The sequence below is a fragment of the Zychaea mexicana genome (genome assembly GCF_025766255.1).
Source record: "Zychaea mexicana strain RSA 1403 chromosome Unknown BDB00scaffold_79, whole genome shotgun sequence".
In the NCBI taxonomy this organism is placed as follows: domain Eukaryota; kingdom Fungi; phylum Mucoromycota; class Mucoromycetes; order Mucorales; family Lichtheimiaceae; genus Zychaea; species Zychaea mexicana.
Genome location: NW_026516742.1, coordinates 163,943 through 182,114, shown reverse-complemented (window position 1 = coordinate 182,114; position 18,172 = coordinate 163,943). Strand labels below are relative to the sequence as shown.

At 42.4% G+C, this 18,172-nt stretch overlaps 5 protein-coding genes across 5 annotated transcripts; 4 read left to right on the top strand and 1 right to left on the bottom strand.

The window, feature by feature from the left end:
• Positions 1 to 7,159: 7,159 nt before the first annotated feature.
• BDB00DRAFT_875888 (uncharacterized protein) lies at positions 7,160 to 8,625 on the top strand (the record flags this gene model as incomplete). Its single annotated transcript, XM_053127416.1, has 3 exons — positions 7,160 to 7,269; positions 7,395 to 7,510; positions 7,619 to 8,625. The coding sequence occupies 3 exons, from the start codon at positions 7,160 to 7,162 to the stop codon at positions 8,623 to 8,625; spliced, it is 1,233 nt and encodes a 410-aa protein (XP_052976188.1).
• Positions 8,626 to 9,256: 631 nt separating this feature from the next.
• Positions 9,257 to 9,637, top strand: BDB00DRAFT_769753 (AAA domain-containing protein; the record flags this gene model as incomplete). Its single annotated transcript, XM_053119834.1, has 2 exons — positions 9,257 to 9,379; positions 9,509 to 9,637. The coding sequence occupies 2 exons, from the start codon at positions 9,257 to 9,259 to the stop codon at positions 9,635 to 9,637; spliced, it is 252 nt and encodes an 83-aa protein (XP_052976187.1).
• A 4,578-nt stretch (positions 9,638 to 14,215) lies between these two features.
• Positions 14,216 to 15,482, top strand: BDB00DRAFT_579892 (P-loop containing nucleoside triphosphate hydrolase protein). Its single transcript, XM_053117928.1, has 6 exons — positions 14,216 to 14,320; positions 14,411 to 14,496; positions 14,620 to 14,687; positions 14,758 to 14,954; positions 15,096 to 15,227; positions 15,350 to 15,482. The coding sequence occupies exons 1-6, from the start codon at positions 14,253 to 14,255 to the stop codon at positions 15,390 to 15,392; spliced, it is 594 nt and encodes a 197-aa protein (XP_052976186.1). The 5' UTR covers positions 14,216 to 14,252; the 3' UTR covers positions 15,393 to 15,482.
• Positions 15,483 to 15,507: 25 nt separating this feature from the next.
• Positions 15,508 to 17,917, top strand: BDB00DRAFT_840656 (uncharacterized protein). Its single transcript, XM_053124782.1, has 3 exons — positions 15,508 to 15,665; positions 15,736 to 16,292; positions 16,383 to 17,917. Exons 2-3 carry the CDS (start codon positions 15,773 to 15,775, stop codon positions 17,519 to 17,521), a joined length of 1,659 nt encoding a protein of 552 aa, XP_052976185.1. The 5' UTR covers positions 15,508 to 15,665; positions 15,736 to 15,772; the 3' UTR covers positions 17,522 to 17,917.
• Positions 17,590 to 18,146, bottom strand: BDB00DRAFT_580069 (uncharacterized protein). The gene is made up of 2 exons (XM_053117930.1): positions 17,774 to 18,146; positions 17,590 to 17,713 (listed from the first exon to the last, which is right to left on the bottom strand). The coding sequence occupies exons 1-2, from the start codon at positions 18,041 to 18,043 to the stop codon at positions 17,696 to 17,698; spliced, it is 288 nt and encodes a 95-aa protein (XP_052976184.1). The 5' UTR covers positions 18,044 to 18,146; the 3' UTR covers positions 17,590 to 17,695.
• Positions 18,147 to 18,172: the final 26 nt, after the last annotated feature.

The following is an 18,172-nucleotide window of genomic DNA, read 5'->3' as shown; positions in this document are numbered from 1 at the left end:
TTCAAACAATACAAGGTCTCGCTCATAAGGCGCATCAAACACGACATTGGCTTTGAAGGCGTCATCATCAAGTGGCCCATCATATTCAGATCCACACGACGGCACTGTATACCAACAAAGCGGAAATCAAGAAGAGCCTACCATCAGTATACAGTCTACGATACATTGGTGATAGAGACGATCCTACAAACCTGATCGGTGGCAAGCGGAAGCAGTCAATACATCTTTCAAAGTCAAGATGGAAGATACATATGCACATACACACTCAAGGCACATCAATGAAACGCACGTGATTGTCGACCAGCATCCATATTGCTCGCTCAATTATCATGCGACGACAATAAGATCATTTGTGGATAAAACGAAAAAGGGTAAATGTGCAGTGCTCTAAAAGGATTACAACAAACGTCATTGGGACATACCACATATATTCATCAAAACTTCAAACCATCCTTTAGCAAAAGTGGCGGCCGAACGATATTGCTATTTAATGCATCCTCAAGAGATGCAGACACATGCTTCAAGAAAATCAGCTACAGACAGCAAGATATACCAGGGGCAATAGGCATTTAGAAAAGCATCACGGTAAGAATTAGTGGCAAAAAGCAATTGATCCACCTTTTAATGTTACGCAATTGTGCTCACATTGCTTTGTCGTAGAGCCCTGCATGTTCCTATATACCAGTCAACGAGATCTCTCACGAATATATTCCCACTACAGATGTTTGGTAAGTTAATTTCCAGGTAATGATAGACCCCGTAAATAAGGAAAAGAAAAAAGAAAAGAAAAAGAAACACAAAAAAATCAGAAAAGAAACAGAAAGGGAAAAAGAAAAAAAAGTTATATACTGTACAAGACATAAGATACAAGGCAAATGGTGCAAGAAAAGACAACTCGAGGCACGACAAAAAGCAGCACTTAGAGCAAGCTTATGGAGAATTATGATACAAGGTCAATACGTTTCGTAAGATACGAACGCACTTGTATCAATTCCGGGCTGAAGACAAACAATTGAATTCAAAAAAATAAGGATCAGCATCACATATACGAGTGGATTAAGCTTGAAAAGGAAAATTAATAGTAAGTACAAACAATAATCAAAACACATGCTAATATTTCGCCATCAATTTCATCGGTAGCTAACGTCACAAAATCCACGTTATGTTTTCAATATTTCAAACAACAGTAACGAAATCAAGATTCTCGAGTTTTGTAATCGCAAACAACTTATCCATACCTCTAATCAAAAATGACGTCCGTGATCCACAAGAAGAGATAACGAGATCATCATACAACGGATGTAGCTGATGAGTGATACAACAACAATACCGTTATACAAAAGCAAAAAAATTACGAAGGATAATCATAAAGTACAACGAGTCAGTGCAACAGCAACTGCAGCACAGCCTTGGCATTAAAGCAGAAACTTAGACTAGAAGCAAAAGAATAAGGGGCTATCATTACCACGGACGTAAACTTATTAACATTTGGTAGAATAAACATATCTTTCTTATCAGTTCAGAATAACGCTTACTTTTGCTAGAGGAAATTGGTCGAGACAAGGGATTGTTGCATATAGCCATTCTCGTAGAATATATAATAACTTCTTTTTATACATAGCATTTCATGGTATCAACCCCTCGGGAATATCACGCCTTTTATCAAGCCACCTGTACGCTCAAATTTAGACAACCTAAATTTGAATATGGTCTCGCGATAACGTCATTGACTTAAGACACAATTGAAAGCACCCGGCATAGCCCAAAACCAATGCCTCCGTATAAGTTTATGCCACATAAGGAGGGATACTGTCGGAGGTTTGAGTATCATACTGGAATGAAGATCTGCGAGATTAACGAGTGACGATTGTGGATGCGTGTAGCTCTCAGGGTAGCAATTTGGGTGCTAGTGTCTACAGACGGTGCTTTTGGTAATATGTTTAAAAAGTATGGAGTTGAACCTTTAATGTTAGATGATATATACAGAACGACCGCTTTGGCGTGTGTATCCTGGCAGTTTGTGCGTACATCTCTAACCTTACGACGACAAAAACAATCGTGGTGCATGATATAATGCATAATCTGAACCACCTAAATTAACATTTTGATTTAATACTGTTCTTGGGCTTTGTGGTCTGCATGTTTGAAATACCTACATAGTTGCCATGTCATTATATAGTATCCAACAGAAAGGCACAAGTTAAGTTAACATCCGATTAAATAACGGGGAGGCTTGCAGGTACACTATGCACCCAACAAGCCTTTTAAGGCCTTGCTGAAGGGCTTTCATGAACATGTTATCACCAAAATGGTTGTCCAGCTTCATCGGAAAGCTCTTGAGCAAGAGAGCGTGTATAATAAAATACACGGTAGAGCTTCATGATTTATTTGGTAAAGATCTACTCGAATTCATTTACTTTGTAATGAGGAGCACTTGTAAAGCACCATGTGCAAAGTCAGGAAACCGTAGATATAGATACTTTCGCAGAATGTAACAATCTCATTAACTGCAGAAGCAGCGTTTATCTAAGATCTATGCTTGCAAATACATCTCGTGCGTACTATGTACACGCTTTTGCAAGAACAATCAATGTTCGTAATTGTGTAACTCGATTGAAATGCCTATTGAAACAACTGCAGTGTCATTGTAGTCAACGCTGCTAAAATGACAAGCGAGTGTATGTTTCAGTGCGAAACGATCTGTGCTTCACGGAGGACTCCCTTTTTTTTATATACAGTGGAGCTGACATTCAGGAAGACAAAGTCCAACGACAAGGGTAACGGCTTTGATAGTCAGACGGCAGCCTTGAAGGTGCTGCCATTACTGTAGCCTACGAATCTCTCTTTCAAAATTATACGTAGTCATGGAACCATAACCAAACATATCTTTGCAACTTCAACAACACTTTTTGTGTTTATTTATTTTTATCATTTTCTTATTTATTTTTGTAGTGGTGCACCTTATTATCAAGGAGACACGCACAATCAGATAGTTTAGACTTCAACAACACTTTTTGTGTTATTGATTTTGTCTTTTGGTGGTGCACACCAATGTGCTTTTTGTCATTTTCCTATGGGGCCCCGTAGGGAAAAGTATACACCGATGCCCCCAAACATCTGTTGGTGCTACTGCATAAAGAAATCCTTGCTCTGAAAAATAGACCTGTATTTATACTTTTTCAAAAACCAAAAAAAGTCACACGCTAGTGGATCAGCAGGTCAAGACTGGTTTTCAAGCGCAGTCGCCCCATCACGTGATTGGCTTTGCAAAGCCCTTCTGCTTCTCCTTTGTTTTTGCTGTGCCAAAGCAAAAGTAAAAGAAGTATCGTTGGATTGACACTATGGAAACACACACGGTCGCTGTCATGCCGCTGTAGTATATAGTGTCGATCCGTGTTTCACCTTGTGCACCATCTCCGCTTCTTATATGGGAACCCCGAGTCCGGATCTCAGGTACCAATCCTGTACTTGATTGAAAAGGCATGGTAACTGCTATACACTCAAGCAGTGTAGCGATGGTAATAAGCAGACACCAAAATACAGAGACTCACCGTTGTCGACTCGTAATCAAACGACAACAAGTTGCAAAAAATAAACAATCCAACGTCCATTTCATCATTGGGAAAGATTCGGCGGTTGCAGTAAAAGCAGGGCACGAAAACCAGTGTCTTTTTATTGCGTTCCTCGCTACTCTACGCACTCAACTAGAACAAACTGATTGTAAGGTACCAAACTCACCGATTAGCTTTTAACGTGTTCTCCAACATGAAGGACGGATTTACGAGATGGATCGACGGCGACAAAAAGCACACGATTGCCCTGCTTTCCAAAGCAGACGGAACATGAGAACGGCCCACCGACATTGGCTGGCAACTTTACCAACAGAATCAGAAGAAAGTTGACGGTGGAGTCAGCATTATGATACCAAGATCTCCCTTGGTGCTATACATTGCGTAAAGGATTGTTGTAAGCAAAAGACCATCAGGTCAAACCTGCTAGCACTAAGTTACTCCTTTAAAAGCAAAAGTGTGTTAAATGCAAAGGAAATATGCAACACATTGCCTGCGACGTCCAGGACAACTTCAAGTTCATCCGTTGGGTGGGCACTGCCCGGCATTATGACACGCAATCACATGGTCAATCTGAAGCAGCTCATATAAGCAAGCAATCAGTCGCCAAACTTACCGAAAGGGTGGCCCTTGTTGTCGGTAGCAGCTCTCAGAGAGCAATGAACCCACCACAACAACCTGTGCGCGAGATCGACGTCGATTTACAGCACGCTCGTAAAATGGCGTATCGCCGTCGTAACATACTTGCTTTGAACGGGTCCAACGCTAAGGCGCACCCAACATTGAAACGGCAGCTGCTCCAATTCGACAGCTTAATATCGATTTTCCCGGTTTTGTACGGTCACCGCTGGATATCCATTCCGATACGTTCTGCATTCCTTTTGCTTCTCCTTTCATCCAACAGCATATCAAATGCACCCTAAGAACCAACTTTTACAGGTGTCACATACTCTTGTTTTGGTGACGGTTACTACCTGTGCAATTCTGTCATTTCCCACGAAAAATTGCAAAGATATGCCCCAGTTTTCCTAGCAATTTTTGGTGCTTTGAGTGCAGAACATTGTGTTTGTACTTTAATACAATGCTCAAGGTGCTGGATACTAAGAAGATTGACGCTGGTGAATCATCCATGTGTAGAATAATGATGGACTTTCCGCAGACCCAGAGAGCTGGATTTTTTCTATCGCTTCTAACAACACTTTCTCCTGGTGTCAAAAGTGGCGAGGCATATACATATATATATATAGGGTTGCTACTTTCATCATTGGAAACAATTGATTGAACGTCTCCAGGGTGAAGCTATTTCGATGGAACGTTGAGATGTACTCTTGGCATATACCAGAGTCATGTACGAAACCACTACGGAACGAATTGGATAAATGGTGGCTACGTCCCAGCGTTGGGAGTCCGATTTTCCGATCCAAGACGACGAAACATGAAGAATTTGTATGAAATGCTACAAGAACGACAAAGGGCGTAGAATACTTCTATCGCAGCACTTTTCGCTTTGTCCAGCAATCCGAACCAGTTTTTTCCACGTTACCACAACCGTTAACTACTCGCGCAACGAAGCGCTGGCAAGAACCTACGTTATAAGATCTCCCTGTCGTCGTAAGTTTCATTTTAGGAAAGGGTGCGTTGAACTGACCTTTGGTGATCGTCCGGCTTAAATCACATTTTGAATCTACCTGCAGTTCATCACGCAAAACAGCAAAAATGAAGCTTAAATGATGGTTGTCCTCTAGAGAAACCCAAGCATTTGCCTAGTAAAAAGTTCATTTCTAAAACCAACAAGCGCAGTTCAGAGAATCCTTCGACCGAAAAAAAAATCAAACAAAAGAGCAATAAAAGGAACTATCAATACTTGACTAGGCAAAAAAGAGCTACATACTTATTCGGATGATCGCTTCAATAAGAGCGGATGAATTATTACTGTAGCAGTGCATAATAGCATGCTACGATTGATCTACGTACGTACTGAATATGCATGTCTTATAGATATGCGACGACGAATCGTATGATATCAATTATGTTTTGCTCCTCTTTCTGCAGATCTTATTGATAATACTACATGTATATAACAAGGTTTTTCAAACATTCGTGTCTACTGAATTCCTTGCATGTAGGTAGTTGCTGCTTGTTTGATTGAAAGTCACCCATCGTAGGATCGTGGAGGACCAAATAACCACCTTGAATCAATACATTTAAAATAAAATCCCTGACACCTTTTTGTTACACGTCTATTGGTAGTAACCGAGCAAATTAAAAAAAATAACGGAAAGAGAATTATAGGAAGGACGGGGATCTGCTATGTAGCTTATTAAAGTTACCATAAGATGTTGAGGCTGCAGAACATAAAACCATAGCATTCGATTGCTTAGCAACGCAGTATATTTTCGCCATAAGATAAAACAATACTGACCTTTAGCTTTTGTATTGAAAACAAAGCACTGTTTATGATGCGCTGAGCCGTGTTACCAATGATTGGTGCTTTGATGTTTTCAGGTAAATCTGGCACAAAGAAAACCCCCATTTTGTTAGCTGCTTACGGGGTGTTTTTATAAAGGCTGAGTATTGTACATACTCGTCAAAAGATCGCTGGATCGATGTATAAATCTAAGCGCGCACGCGTAGCAACAAAGTATTTATTGGAAGACTAGGTGACATGCGCCATTGGGACAATAGTCACTTCTTTTGCTGCACGCTATTATGATAAAGAAGGTAAAAACAGATAATGTGATGTCGCTCAAATAGGATAAAAGTTTAGAGGGAAGGAATAGCAAGGGGCGCGGGTTCTTATATATTTAGTCTAAAGTATCCTCTGCCGCTGGCTCTTATCAAGTACATAAGAAAAGATACGACTGGACAGACTATAGTCTTCTATAGGCATACTTGATATTGATAGTGAACAAGACATATCATATAAATAGTGATTAGAAGATTTAAAATTTATAGCGAATAATAAACCAACGAAGATTCACCACTGAGCTGTGGATGGTGGTGATGCTTTCCTGCTCGTTCTGCGTCTCACAGCTACAACGACGGTAGCTACAGTAGTAAATCATCTGTTGCCGTATGTACAGCACATGAGTACACACATACACAGAGTCTCTCTCCTTTCTCCAGTTATTCAACGTACTCTCTACTCTGTTAGAAACTCAAAGATCGTCCAACTGTAGTTGTACTTATATGTGAGTAAAAAGTCTTAGACAAAGGAGCGGATTGCTATGATAATCGGTAAGTTTGTGAATTTTTAAATCCTTCTCGTCGACATTATCGTCTGCAGGCGTATCAAATAAAGATTCTTGTAAATAAGAAGGCAGCTGATAGATATGTACCGAAAAAAGTATAGAGTTTATGAACGGAAAGAATAGGCGATACGACGCGTCGGATTATTGTCTGGTAACTTAATGATACTTGAAGTGTGGAATAAGCGTAGAACGTGCTTGCCAATAGAAATAAGTGCTGCAAATTATTCCACCTGCCGCAGCCCATAAACTCTTCGACACCTTCCCTTCTCCAACGAAATTTCGTTGGCATCAGCCCAAACCGAAATTGCACAAATCACTGTGAATTCTAGCATTACCGAAATGGAACGACTCAACGACGATCGATCTGTAAACTTCGTCAACGAATTACCATACGACGTCTTGATTACGATTTTGAGCAGCCTGACCACGGAGGACCTGGTGGACTTTACGTATGCAAATCATGGCGTAGACGTGTCGTAGATTGTTCTGAGGTGTGGAAATATGTAGTGCTCTCGTTGGACCATGTCAATGCAAACTTGAAATCGCCAAAATTGCTTTTTGATCGGCCTATCAGTCCACACGTGCAGCAGCTAAGACTACAGCTACCTTCATTATCCAACTGGTATAACACGCCACTCACACGAATAGCTCAAGGATTATTTCCTCGCCTGGAAGTCCTTCAATTAAATGGTAAGCAAGAAACCGCAGTTGCACAGCTATACTGGATGCTTGTATGATGCAAAGGAATTGATACATTTCCATTTTATGCATAATCTATACTCCTTTTCTCTACCACAGCCTTACATTTACAAAACACGGATACATTAATGCTAGCCTTGGGTGAAGTGGCCAATACTCTAAAAGAGCTACTCCTGACTACAGAACACAACCCCAATGCTGTGTTCATACCATTATGTACCGTGCTTTCAATATGCCACAAACTCAAGCATTTCATCTATACACATGATGCCGAAACCGAAACATCTCTCGCATTCGGACAGATGCCTACACATACACTGCAATTGACCGACTTCAACTTTAGCATATACTATCCAGAAGAACATATAGATTCAACCATGGCTACGCTTCTACAACACTGCACTCATCTTCAACGACTGACGCTCACCTGTAACGATGGAGACGAAGTGCTGCCAGCCATCCAACAACATTGCAAACAGCTAGAATACCTCAGGTTACATGATATCTTAAATTATCAAGCTCGACCCAGTACTATTACTAGCGGTGATTGTGCCCAAAGCGACCCAGATCCGCCGTCGTCTCTTAATCTCCATAGTGTGACCATCCTGAGAACTCGAGGATGTGCAGATATCATGATCCCTTATCTGGCGCGAAGCACCGAGACTCTTACTGAACTCTACATCAACCTACGGCCCATAGCTGTTCCTACGTGGGATCCACTACTGACATGGGGTCTACCGAACTTACGATGCTTAACTTTGAGTTATGGAGAAGTTGACAATAATGGATTTGTTGCGGATTTGATCACTCACTTGCCCTTATTGGAAGAAGTGCATCTGGAAGAATGCGAATATATTGGATTGCACGTATTCAACGCATTGGCACAACTCGACAACCTAAAATCGCTGAGCATTGACGGCGTGATTGGAGCCGAAGAAGACAGTCTAGCGGATATGTTTCTTACTTTCTCACAACGAGGCGTCGATGGCCCATTGAAATCAGTGACATTTGACATGTGCCATGACTTCATTGATACCTACGATGTTTTGCAGTCGTTGGCCGATGTGGAGAGCGTGCAAGAGATCGGATACGCAATTGTGCCTTAATTACGGAAGCAAACATGGCCCACTTTTGCGACAAGTTACAGCACCATCCATCCATTTCAACCATTGAACTCAAGCGACTTGAGTCGGTAACAGATCAAGTGCTATCCTCCCTTATTGCGATCGAGCACTTGTCCAAACTAGAATTGTTTCATTTGGATCACATAACGGATGAAGGTATCTCGGATCTCAAAGTTGCGAAACCAAAGGTGAAATTGGATATACAAGATTGTGGCCTGTTATCATATTCATCATGGTATATAACAACAGTATAACTGTGCTGCTTCTATATCACTTTTTTCTTTCTTCATGATGATTACCCCACAGCATTATCCTTAGGCATCCACTTGTATCACATACCTGCTGTTAAATATACTCTGTAGTATCTTTTCCTGCTTGTAACATATCTCATAGCTCATGCACCACACATCATTGAAGTTGGATTTGTCCAACAATACTTATACGCAATTTATGTATCTGTCATATGTGTGTCCGCTTTAATTCATGAGGCAGTTTGCCAGATATGCAGCACACTGCATTTGAAACAATGAAAGGCAAGGCGAGTTTTCGCTGACCAGATTTACCGCCGCAGCTTTACTTTAACCCAACTCGCGCTTTGAACCACGACAACACAATGTCCTGGATCGATAAATTAGGCATTCTCGGCATTCGATCGTTCAGCCCCGATGATCCTGTCTACATTCAGTTCAGTTCACCGTGTACAGTGATTTATGGACCTAATGGCACGGGTAAAACAGTACGTCGTCCTCTTTGTTTTATTGAAACTCTCTTTGAGGTTGCATAACTTTTATTGAGCGTGATGTCAAAAACGAAGACTGCGTACGGTGGAAATGATCGCGATCCACGTTCTAATGTAATACTCTAGACCATTATTGAGGCTCTCAAATATGCATGCACTGGCGACCTACCTCCAAACAGTAAACAAGGTGCCTTTATTCACGATGTCAAGGTACGAAATCTACTGCTACTTTGTCATTCGCATATTATCGTATAAATAAACCTTTTTTATATGTAAAATTATGATAAACAACCATAGGTTGCAGGCGTGTCAGAAGTCAGGGCACAAATCCGTCTGCAGTTCTACAGTTGCAACAAAATGAAAGTGATATGTACGCGAACCTTATCACTGACACAGAAAAAGACTACTGTCAGTCAAAAAACGCTCGATACGTCGCTTAAGCTGATTGATTCCGATACTGGCGAGGTAACCTCTTTCTTCTTCCCTCTTTTTACTATTATAACTTGAGGTTAACACTTGAATTACTGGGTATTATGTAGGTTACCAGTGTTAGCACTCGGTGCTCTGACATGGATGCACAATTGCCACAACATCTGGGCGTGTCAAAGGCTATACTCGACAATGTTGTGTTCTGCCATCAAGAAGAAAGTAACTGGTACGTGGATGATCTGTTAGCTTAGATTGGGAATGCGTAATGACAAATGTGGGTCTGATTGACTCATCACTATGGATATTAATGCTTAATAGGCCTCTGAGTGAGCCAGCTACTCTGAAGAAAAAGCTGGATGAAATCTTTGCTTCTACAAGGTAAGAACTTCAAATCGATACAACAGTTAAAGTTTATGTATCTGGAATATTTATAATCTTTTTTGTAGATATACCAAAGCACTTGCCACGATTAAAGATAATCGCAAGGAATTGATTCAGGAAAACAAGGTCGAAACAGTAGCACTATCAGCACTCAAAAGCGACACGGAAAAAGCACGCAAAATTGCACGCTCATTATCTGACCTAAAGACACGCGTTATTGCGAAACGACAAGAAGCAAATCGCATTGATCAAGAATTAGACGACACCACGCACCAAATCAACACGCTCCTTGAAAAATATCGTGAAGCCGAAGCCATCGAGAACCAGATCCGACAACTAGCACACGAAGAAAAAGTGACCCGTGAAAACATTGCCGAAGTCAGCAAAGAACTGGCAGAGCGAACCGAGTCGGATGAAGAGTTGCGTGAAATGCTGGCTACCATCAGTGTACAAGCGCGTTCGGATGAAGAAGCGAAGCAGGACTTGGAGTTTGAAGCTAAGCGAATGGACCGAATTTTGAACACGGCGCGTGAGGGAATTGCGTCCAAATTGACAACGATGGGACGATTAGAAGCGGCAGCAGAAGCGAACGAAAAGTTGGAACGAGAACGAGTCACGCTTTTGCAACAGGCGAATCAGGAATTGGGCATCTCATCTGCTTCTGCCAATGAAGATGATCCTAGTCGCGCTATCCAAGCTATCAAAGACTTGGTCCGTGCACGTGAAGCCAACTTGCAAAAAATTAAGGTAACGTAGTACAAGAAAAAGCGGAAAAGCGATTATGTTCTTTCGTTCTGGTTCCAGTAACATCATAGCAAGATCGTTGTCATTAACGCACAACTGGACACTGACCTCTTTTATCTTCTTCGCTAATGATTATAGGACGATGCCCGTACAAGCCAATCCAATCTTTCCTCTAGCCTTCAAACTTTGAGATCTGAACGTGCTGGACTTGAGGAATTGAAAAAGAACCTCAAGCGCCAAGTAGTATGTATAGCGTCCCTTTGTTTACATTTGCCTGTGAGCCATCTCTGACAATTGTTTCCCATAAATCAGCTACAAGCAAGAAGTAGTGGACGAGAATTAAACGATCAATTATCAGATGTTCGCACGACCCAAGCTGATTTGGAGCTGGCAAACGAAAAACTGGCACGAGAGGTAGTAAACATGGTCTGAAGGATAAAGAAAGTGTACTCTTACGCACAATGTGCTATTCTGTATATTTAATTGTAGGAAAAAGCTTTGGAACATGTACAAAAGATGCTGGATAGTGGTAGCGTGGCTACTCAATTAGCAGACAAGGAAAAGGAATTACGCGACGTGGACGATCAAATTGCAATCGTAAACGAAGAAATGTCTCGACTAAGTCGACAGGGAGATAGCAGAACAAAGCTGTCATTGAAACGCACAGATCTAGAAGCGAAACTTGGTGCTGCTCGATCCCTGTATGTGTCTTCGATCGCTTATTATTGCTGATCCTCAATTTTTAAATGTTTTTACTAACACATCATGCCTTGTGTATTGTTTATAGTTTCAATGAAAACAGCACTGAACTTCGTACTCGGCTCGGACGCGATCCAGTAATCGATTCGTTGGAAAAGGATCTTGTAGAACTGCTAAGGTGAAAGAAAATTATAGATATGGTGAAGATAGCGAGATGGTGATAGAGAAAGCTAACGCTTGGCTGTTGCCTTATTTATTTTTTTAGCGAGAAAGCATCACAACTTCAAAAATTGCGAGAATCGAAGGAGCATGCCAACCGTGAACTGTCTGCTGTCGATGCTAAGCTATCCATTGCAAAAGAATCCCTCTCAAAGAAAAAACAGCTGGCTTCTGGTATAAATCGTCTAACCTGTAAAATTGCTCTATTTTGCCTTTTAGTAATCTATAACTTGGCTGCTTATATCTACTATAGAGTACGAGCAACAGATACGAGAAGAGTGTGGTGACAAGAACTTGCCGGATGAAATTGAAGCAATCGACAAATCCCTTCGGCAGACTCGAGAGTACGCTTTAATTCCGATCACCTACTATCTCACAGTAAATTCTTACTAACCTACTGGGGAATTTCTATGCTATGTACAGGCAATTAGGATCTCTTGACGGCGCAAAGGCGATGTATTCTCGTTTCCGGAAGCGGTCGGTAGAGTTTCACTGCTGTGCATTATGCAAAAGAAGCTATGGCTCCGACGAAGAAGAAGATTTCAAAAAGTTTGTCAACTTGGTAGGATCTCACATAATTATGCAAACCTTATTTAGTGTTTTTCTGTGCTGACACGTTCTGTTCTTAGATTGAGGAAGCTGTGAAAACCATTCCGAAGAAAGAGGAGAGCTTTAGACGTAACATTCATGCAAATGAGAGTCGGCGGCAAAAGCTCAAGAGTCTAGAAAAAACCTGGAACCAGCTTCAGACACTGCGTGAAAAGGAAATTGCAGAATTGGAAAAGACGGTTGGCGAATATACGTCTCAACGGGACGAGTTTGTGTCGCAGGTCGATACGGTAAATATTCACTCTTCTTTATTTAGTCAAAGGTCCGGGATTCGCTCACTGACTTGCAAAACTATGAATGTAGGAAAACATGTACATTATGGATATGGAAGAAGAAAAGCAACGACTGGAGTGGCTATGCAAGCGAGGTGAAGAAATCTCACGTCACAGTACCGAAGCCAAGCAATTAGAGCAAGAAGTTGCTCGTTTGGAAAGCGAGCTTGGGCGCACGGGATCTACTCGTACCGTGACCGATTGCCAACGCGAACTCGAAGATTTATCGGACAAAAGGTAAAAATCCATCTAATTATGTGCTGGAAAGAGAGAGAGCTGGTTTTTCTAAATATGATACATGCCTAACCAATGTTTGTTCAGTAAATCTGTTCGCCGTGACATCAAGCGTCTCCATGATGATCGTGCGGTTGCTATGCGTGAAGTCCAAGTCGCTGATAGTGCTGTACGAGATGCTCGTGAAGTTGTTCGTGACATCACGCATAAACTTGAAACCCGCGACCGTATCGAACGTCAAATTGATCAAGTCCAAGTAGAGCTTAAAGACTATACAAAGCAGTTTCAGGTAGGAACAAAAAACGTTCCTTTCTAGGTCCTGATCACCCGCAGCAAATGATCCGTTTTGTTGCACAAGAAAGTGGAAAATCTCTAACGATGCATGTTGGTAGGACGCTGAAAACCGGGTAGCACCGCTTGAGGCAGACATTGAGCGCGCATCTTCTCAACTTTTGAGGGCACAAAGCTCATGGTCTTCTAAACAGGATGAGGCACAAGCTTCGGCTAATCAGGCGCGACATAGTTTAGAGCGATTGGAGTCTTTAAACCGACAGATCGAAGAGTGAGTCTTTCTCTAACTATTGATTAAAACAGAAAAACTCACCAAAGATGTATTATGTGTGTGTAATTTGTTTTAGGTATACGAAGGGTGCAGGATCACAAAATCTCGATCGTCTGTTTGAGGAAAAGCGACAGCTTGAACTCAAGGTCGAAGACTTGCAACGGAAACGAAGCAACACTGATAAAAAGATGCGCATCATTGAAAAGCAGATATTGGATCGAAAAGGCACTGAAAGAGAGCTTAGCGATCATATCCGCCACCGAACGTTAAAAAAGCAGCTAGCAGAATGCACGCAAAAGCTGAATGATTTAAGAGGACAACGATCACGGTTTGAACAATCCTCATATGAGCGACAGATGGAAACTCACAAGGCCAGACAAGAGGAATTGATCGACGAGGTACAAGCCAAGTATTTCTGTGCCACCATTATAGTTTGCTGACAACACCGTTAAAAATATCATTATCTTTGTTCTTATCCTACAGCGGGGTGGTATCCACGGTGAAATACGACAGATGGAGGTTCAAGTCGAGCGGTATCAAAGCGACTTGAACGTCGACTATGAGGATGTTGAAACACGGTACCACGATCAATTTGTGCAGCTCAAGGTTTGACAGATCTCCCTATATTGGGACCGAGAAAAAGTGATTGGAAGTGATAAAAGAAAGCTTTGAATAAGTAACTAACGGGATAGAATGACGTGGATACCTTGTCCACGCGGAAATGTTTAATTTAAAGATGAACGAGTTTGCTCTGACCGATCTTGAAAAGTACACAAAAGCGCTTGAACAGTAAGTGCTGCCTAGTGATGCTATTCCGGCAAGGATTGCGTAACTCTTGTATTTCGTCAAAATACTAAAAATGGACTGTGTGTACGACAGGGCAATCATGCGGTATCATACAATAAAAATGGAAGACCTGAACAAGCTGATTCGGGAAATGTGGATAAGCACCTACCGAGGCGGAGGTAATGGAAGGCATTTTTTCATATGGGGTGAATGCTTGCGATTGATAGGCAGCTTCAAGTAACACCTAAATTGACTTATCTATCGCCCGGGTTGTTGTGTGTCATAATCAACAACAACAATAGACATCGACTACATTGAGATTCGCTCGGATAATGAAGGTTCAGCTGCCAACCGATCCTATAACTACCGGGTATGCTTCCCTGTTGTAAGGAGAGAATGTCCTCAATCGTTATATGTGCTAACGAGAAACGGGTTATTAGGTCGTCATGATCAAAAACGAAAAAGAAGTCAATATGCGTGGCCGGTGCAGTGCAGGACAAAAGGTGCTCACATCGATCATTGTACGACTGGCATTGGCGGAAGCATTCTGTGTCAACTGCGGAATATTGACTCTGGATGAACCAACGACGAACTTGGACCGGGAAAACATCGAAAGCTTGGCAAGCAACTTATCAAGGTAGTGTCACAGAGTGATGTGTGCCTCAAGTAGATACAAGGAATATTGGGGTGGACAAAAAAAAAGGGTAGTGTCCCACGTAAACCATCGACCCTAATTTGTCCACCAAAAAAAATCTCATTCTGCTGTCGTTGCGGATAGACTGGTCGAGACTCGGCGAGCAAGCCATACACACTTCCAGCTCATCATCATCACCCACGATACTGAGTTTGTCGAGCAGCTGCGTCGTTCCAATGTTGCCGAGTACTTTAACCATGTTCACAAAGATGACAAGTGAGTTACTTCTTATCAGGTGGAACCAAGTGGTTCCAAGTGGTGGATTCGGGAAAGAAGGATGCGCTTTTATAGTGGGTCTCTATTTGTTTTTACTCACCGAGCTGTTATGTAATCGCAAGCCAATACTCCAAGGTCGATCGGGTGAGGAATGCAGCTTCCTAATTCGTAACGTAGCAATACGCAAGCCGTTACCATATTTGGAATATTCGCCAGCCTCTTACCGACTAGCATTAAAGTAGACGGAGCAAATGCATACCCGAAACTCCTCCTCTTCCCTTCCTCCCCTTCATACTCCTCCTTCTTTTTCCTCTTAACGACTATCTCTTTTCATTCATACACACGTCAAAAGCACATACCAAGATTAAATGGATTTTTCAAACATTTTTCAGGCTTCTATTCAAGCCAATCTCGATGAGAATGCAATGTTGAATGGTGGTAATGACAATAACAGTATGGGAGCAACCAACAACGACCCTAATATCATGTTGCCAACCACTGCTGCCAGCAACAGCCATTCTGATGACGATATTGCCAGGTTTCTGATGGAGGCCGAAGCGTTCCTGTTGAACGAGAATGCACCAGGCACAAGAGCAGGCGGAACAGTACAGAATACCGCTACCACGCAGACCATGTCAACACCACCAATGTCCGCGTTTGAAATACGGCACTTTAGTGCAGCTCCACCTGTGCCGATTCCAATAGAGAGCAACAACAAGGATCAGCAAACCATGCCAATAAACTCGACGATATCCGTTTTCCAAGCCAACGAAAACCATATTTCAATGGTACCAACAGCATTATCGACGCCAAGCTCCGCTTCCAGCGGCAGCAGTGGATCCAGAACCACAGCCGCACAACGAAGGCAGGCCAACCGCATGCGAGAGCCAATCTTTGTTACGGAAGCACCACAGAACGCATACAAGAAAAAGAAATCTCGGTCAGCGTCGTCTGACGATGACGACTCGGATGAAGACGCAGCACAGCTCAAGAAACTCACATCCAAGCAGCGTCGACAGATGCGTAACAAGATCTCTGCACGCAACTTCCGTGTTCGCCGAAAAGGTTTGCAGTTGTTTCATATGCGAGCGAATGAAAACTGTCAGCAAAGCGGAGACTGACTTAATGTCTCGCATCTTCTTTCGGTATAACTAGAATACATTGAGCAACTGGAGGCGCAGGTTGAGCGTCAAGACAAGGAACTTTTAGAGCTACGAACCACCAATAGCAAACTGGAGAAAGCCAATCAAGAACTGTTCCAAGAATTGCAATACTGGCGCACGATGATCCCCACACCTCCGGGCACCACTTCATCATCGAACAACAGCACCTCAGACAATGCGACCTCGTCGCCCGAAGTGTTTCCCATCCTGGACCTGGAACAGTTTAGCTTGTTCGATTTCAGTGGCAATACCCATCTGGCTCACGCTGCCATTCCAGACTTTGACTTTACACAGATCTTGCAAGACAAGAAGTTGATTGAAGATGGCAGTGGCGATGTGCCAGAAGACCACGAGCGGGACGGTGAAGGCAACATTGTTCTGAAACCTTCGGAGTTGATTAAGGTTTATCCGTTGTTTGTGCCTGCGCTGATGTCCATGATTGTTCGCCACACATTCACGCTTCACTATGCCGCATACTTCAACAGCATCTTGGACTTGCCGGTTCCTGTTGGTGGTGGTGCCAACAAGATGCTCGATCTGCTCGGTCAGCAGGAATGGATGCAGGCGTTCACGGCAGCTTCAGCATCGGCTGTGATCACTGCCTCGGGCAACCGTCGCCGTGGTAGCGACAGTGAAGGTGAAAGCGACAAGATTTCGCTCAAGACCATCAAGATTGATGGCGGACAAGAAGAAGGGGCAGAGTTGACTGAAGAAGAGGAGCGCGGTAAGGTCGAGGCATTTATGCGACAACACTACATCCATTATACGTTCTGGCGCATGTGCGGCTTATCACACGAACAAGTGTATCAACGGTTCTTGGGTTGCTACCGTTCTCATCATTCTTGTGCTCAAAAGTTCGAAAAGAAGACCAGCAAGAACAGCTTGCAGCGTCAAGCCTCAACACTGTCCGCTTTTCTGTCCGTTAGCAACACGGTCTTGCACCATCCTGAACGATTGCCCTTGATTGCCTCTGTTTTGAAGCACAACAGCCTCACAAAGATTAACATGACACAGCAGAGGGCTGTCTTGGGTCTTCCGTCACCATCCTCATCTCCAACTGGCTCCTCTTCTCGCAAGAGGACTGGTTTCCCCATGCTTAGAACTATTAAGCTCGGTGGCCGCAAAGACTAAGCGTTTCCTCTTCCTTTACTCGCACATGTACAACCCTTCAATGCTAAAACTCATATCCTCATTACTACATCTTCAAGCCCGCTATCCAAAAGGCGCCATGCATCCCTCATACGTACACAACAGCCACCTCCTCTTTTTTCTTATCGATATTCTTGTTTGATTCATCTTTTTCCTTTATGTAAATACGTTTGTCTTGTTCTTTGTCAGAGTCTTTTTCGTTGAAATCTTTTTATTCAAAATAAACATTTTTACCTGCAGTCCTTCTAAAGATAGAAGAGCTCTGGATATACGGACTTGGTGATTACAATTTATGACTTGGCTTAATGATAAGGACTGTTGTCGTCTGAAGGTCGACTCTTCCTGCCCTGAATTATGCTTGGCAGGATCGATTTGACACTTGCATACAACAAACAAGCATACGAAGTCTGCGTGAGAAAGGGAAATTGTATATTCATATAGGCAAATAATAGATAACGTTATATACAAACAAAAGAAAGTGGAGAGAGGTAGAAAGCAAAACATGAAAGGAAAAAGTGTGGTTTTTTACATAAAAAATACGAGAGAGAGAGAGAGGGGGGGGGAATCGGTGGTGTGGGGCGAGAATATATGGATGGAAAGATATTCATAGGTTGTGGAAGAAAATATATAAAA

Coding starts and splice junctions, on each gene's coding strand:
- BDB00DRAFT_840656 (XM_053124782.1), top strand. CDS start 15,773: ATGGAGGCCGAAGCGTTCCTGTTGAACGAGAATGCACCAGGCACAAGA. Junction 16,293..16,382: donor CTTCCGTGTTCGCCGAAAAG/GTTTGCAGTTGT, acceptor CGGTATAACTAG/AATACATTGAGCAACTGGAG.
- BDB00DRAFT_579892 (XM_053117928.1), top strand. CDS start 14,253: ATGTTTAATTTAAAGATGAACGAGTTTGCTCTGACCGATCTTGAAAAG. Junction 14,321..14,410: donor TACACAAAAGCGCTTGAACA/GTAAGTGCTGCC, acceptor TGTGTACGACAG/GGCAATCATGCGGTATCATA. Junction 15,228..15,349: donor CATGTTCACAAAGATGACAA/GTGAGTTACTTC, acceptor TGTAATCGCAAG/CCAATACTCCAAGGTCGATC.
- BDB00DRAFT_580069 (XM_053117930.1), bottom strand. CDS start 18,043: ATGTTTTGCTTTCTACCTCTCTCCACTTTCTTTTGTTTGTATATAACG.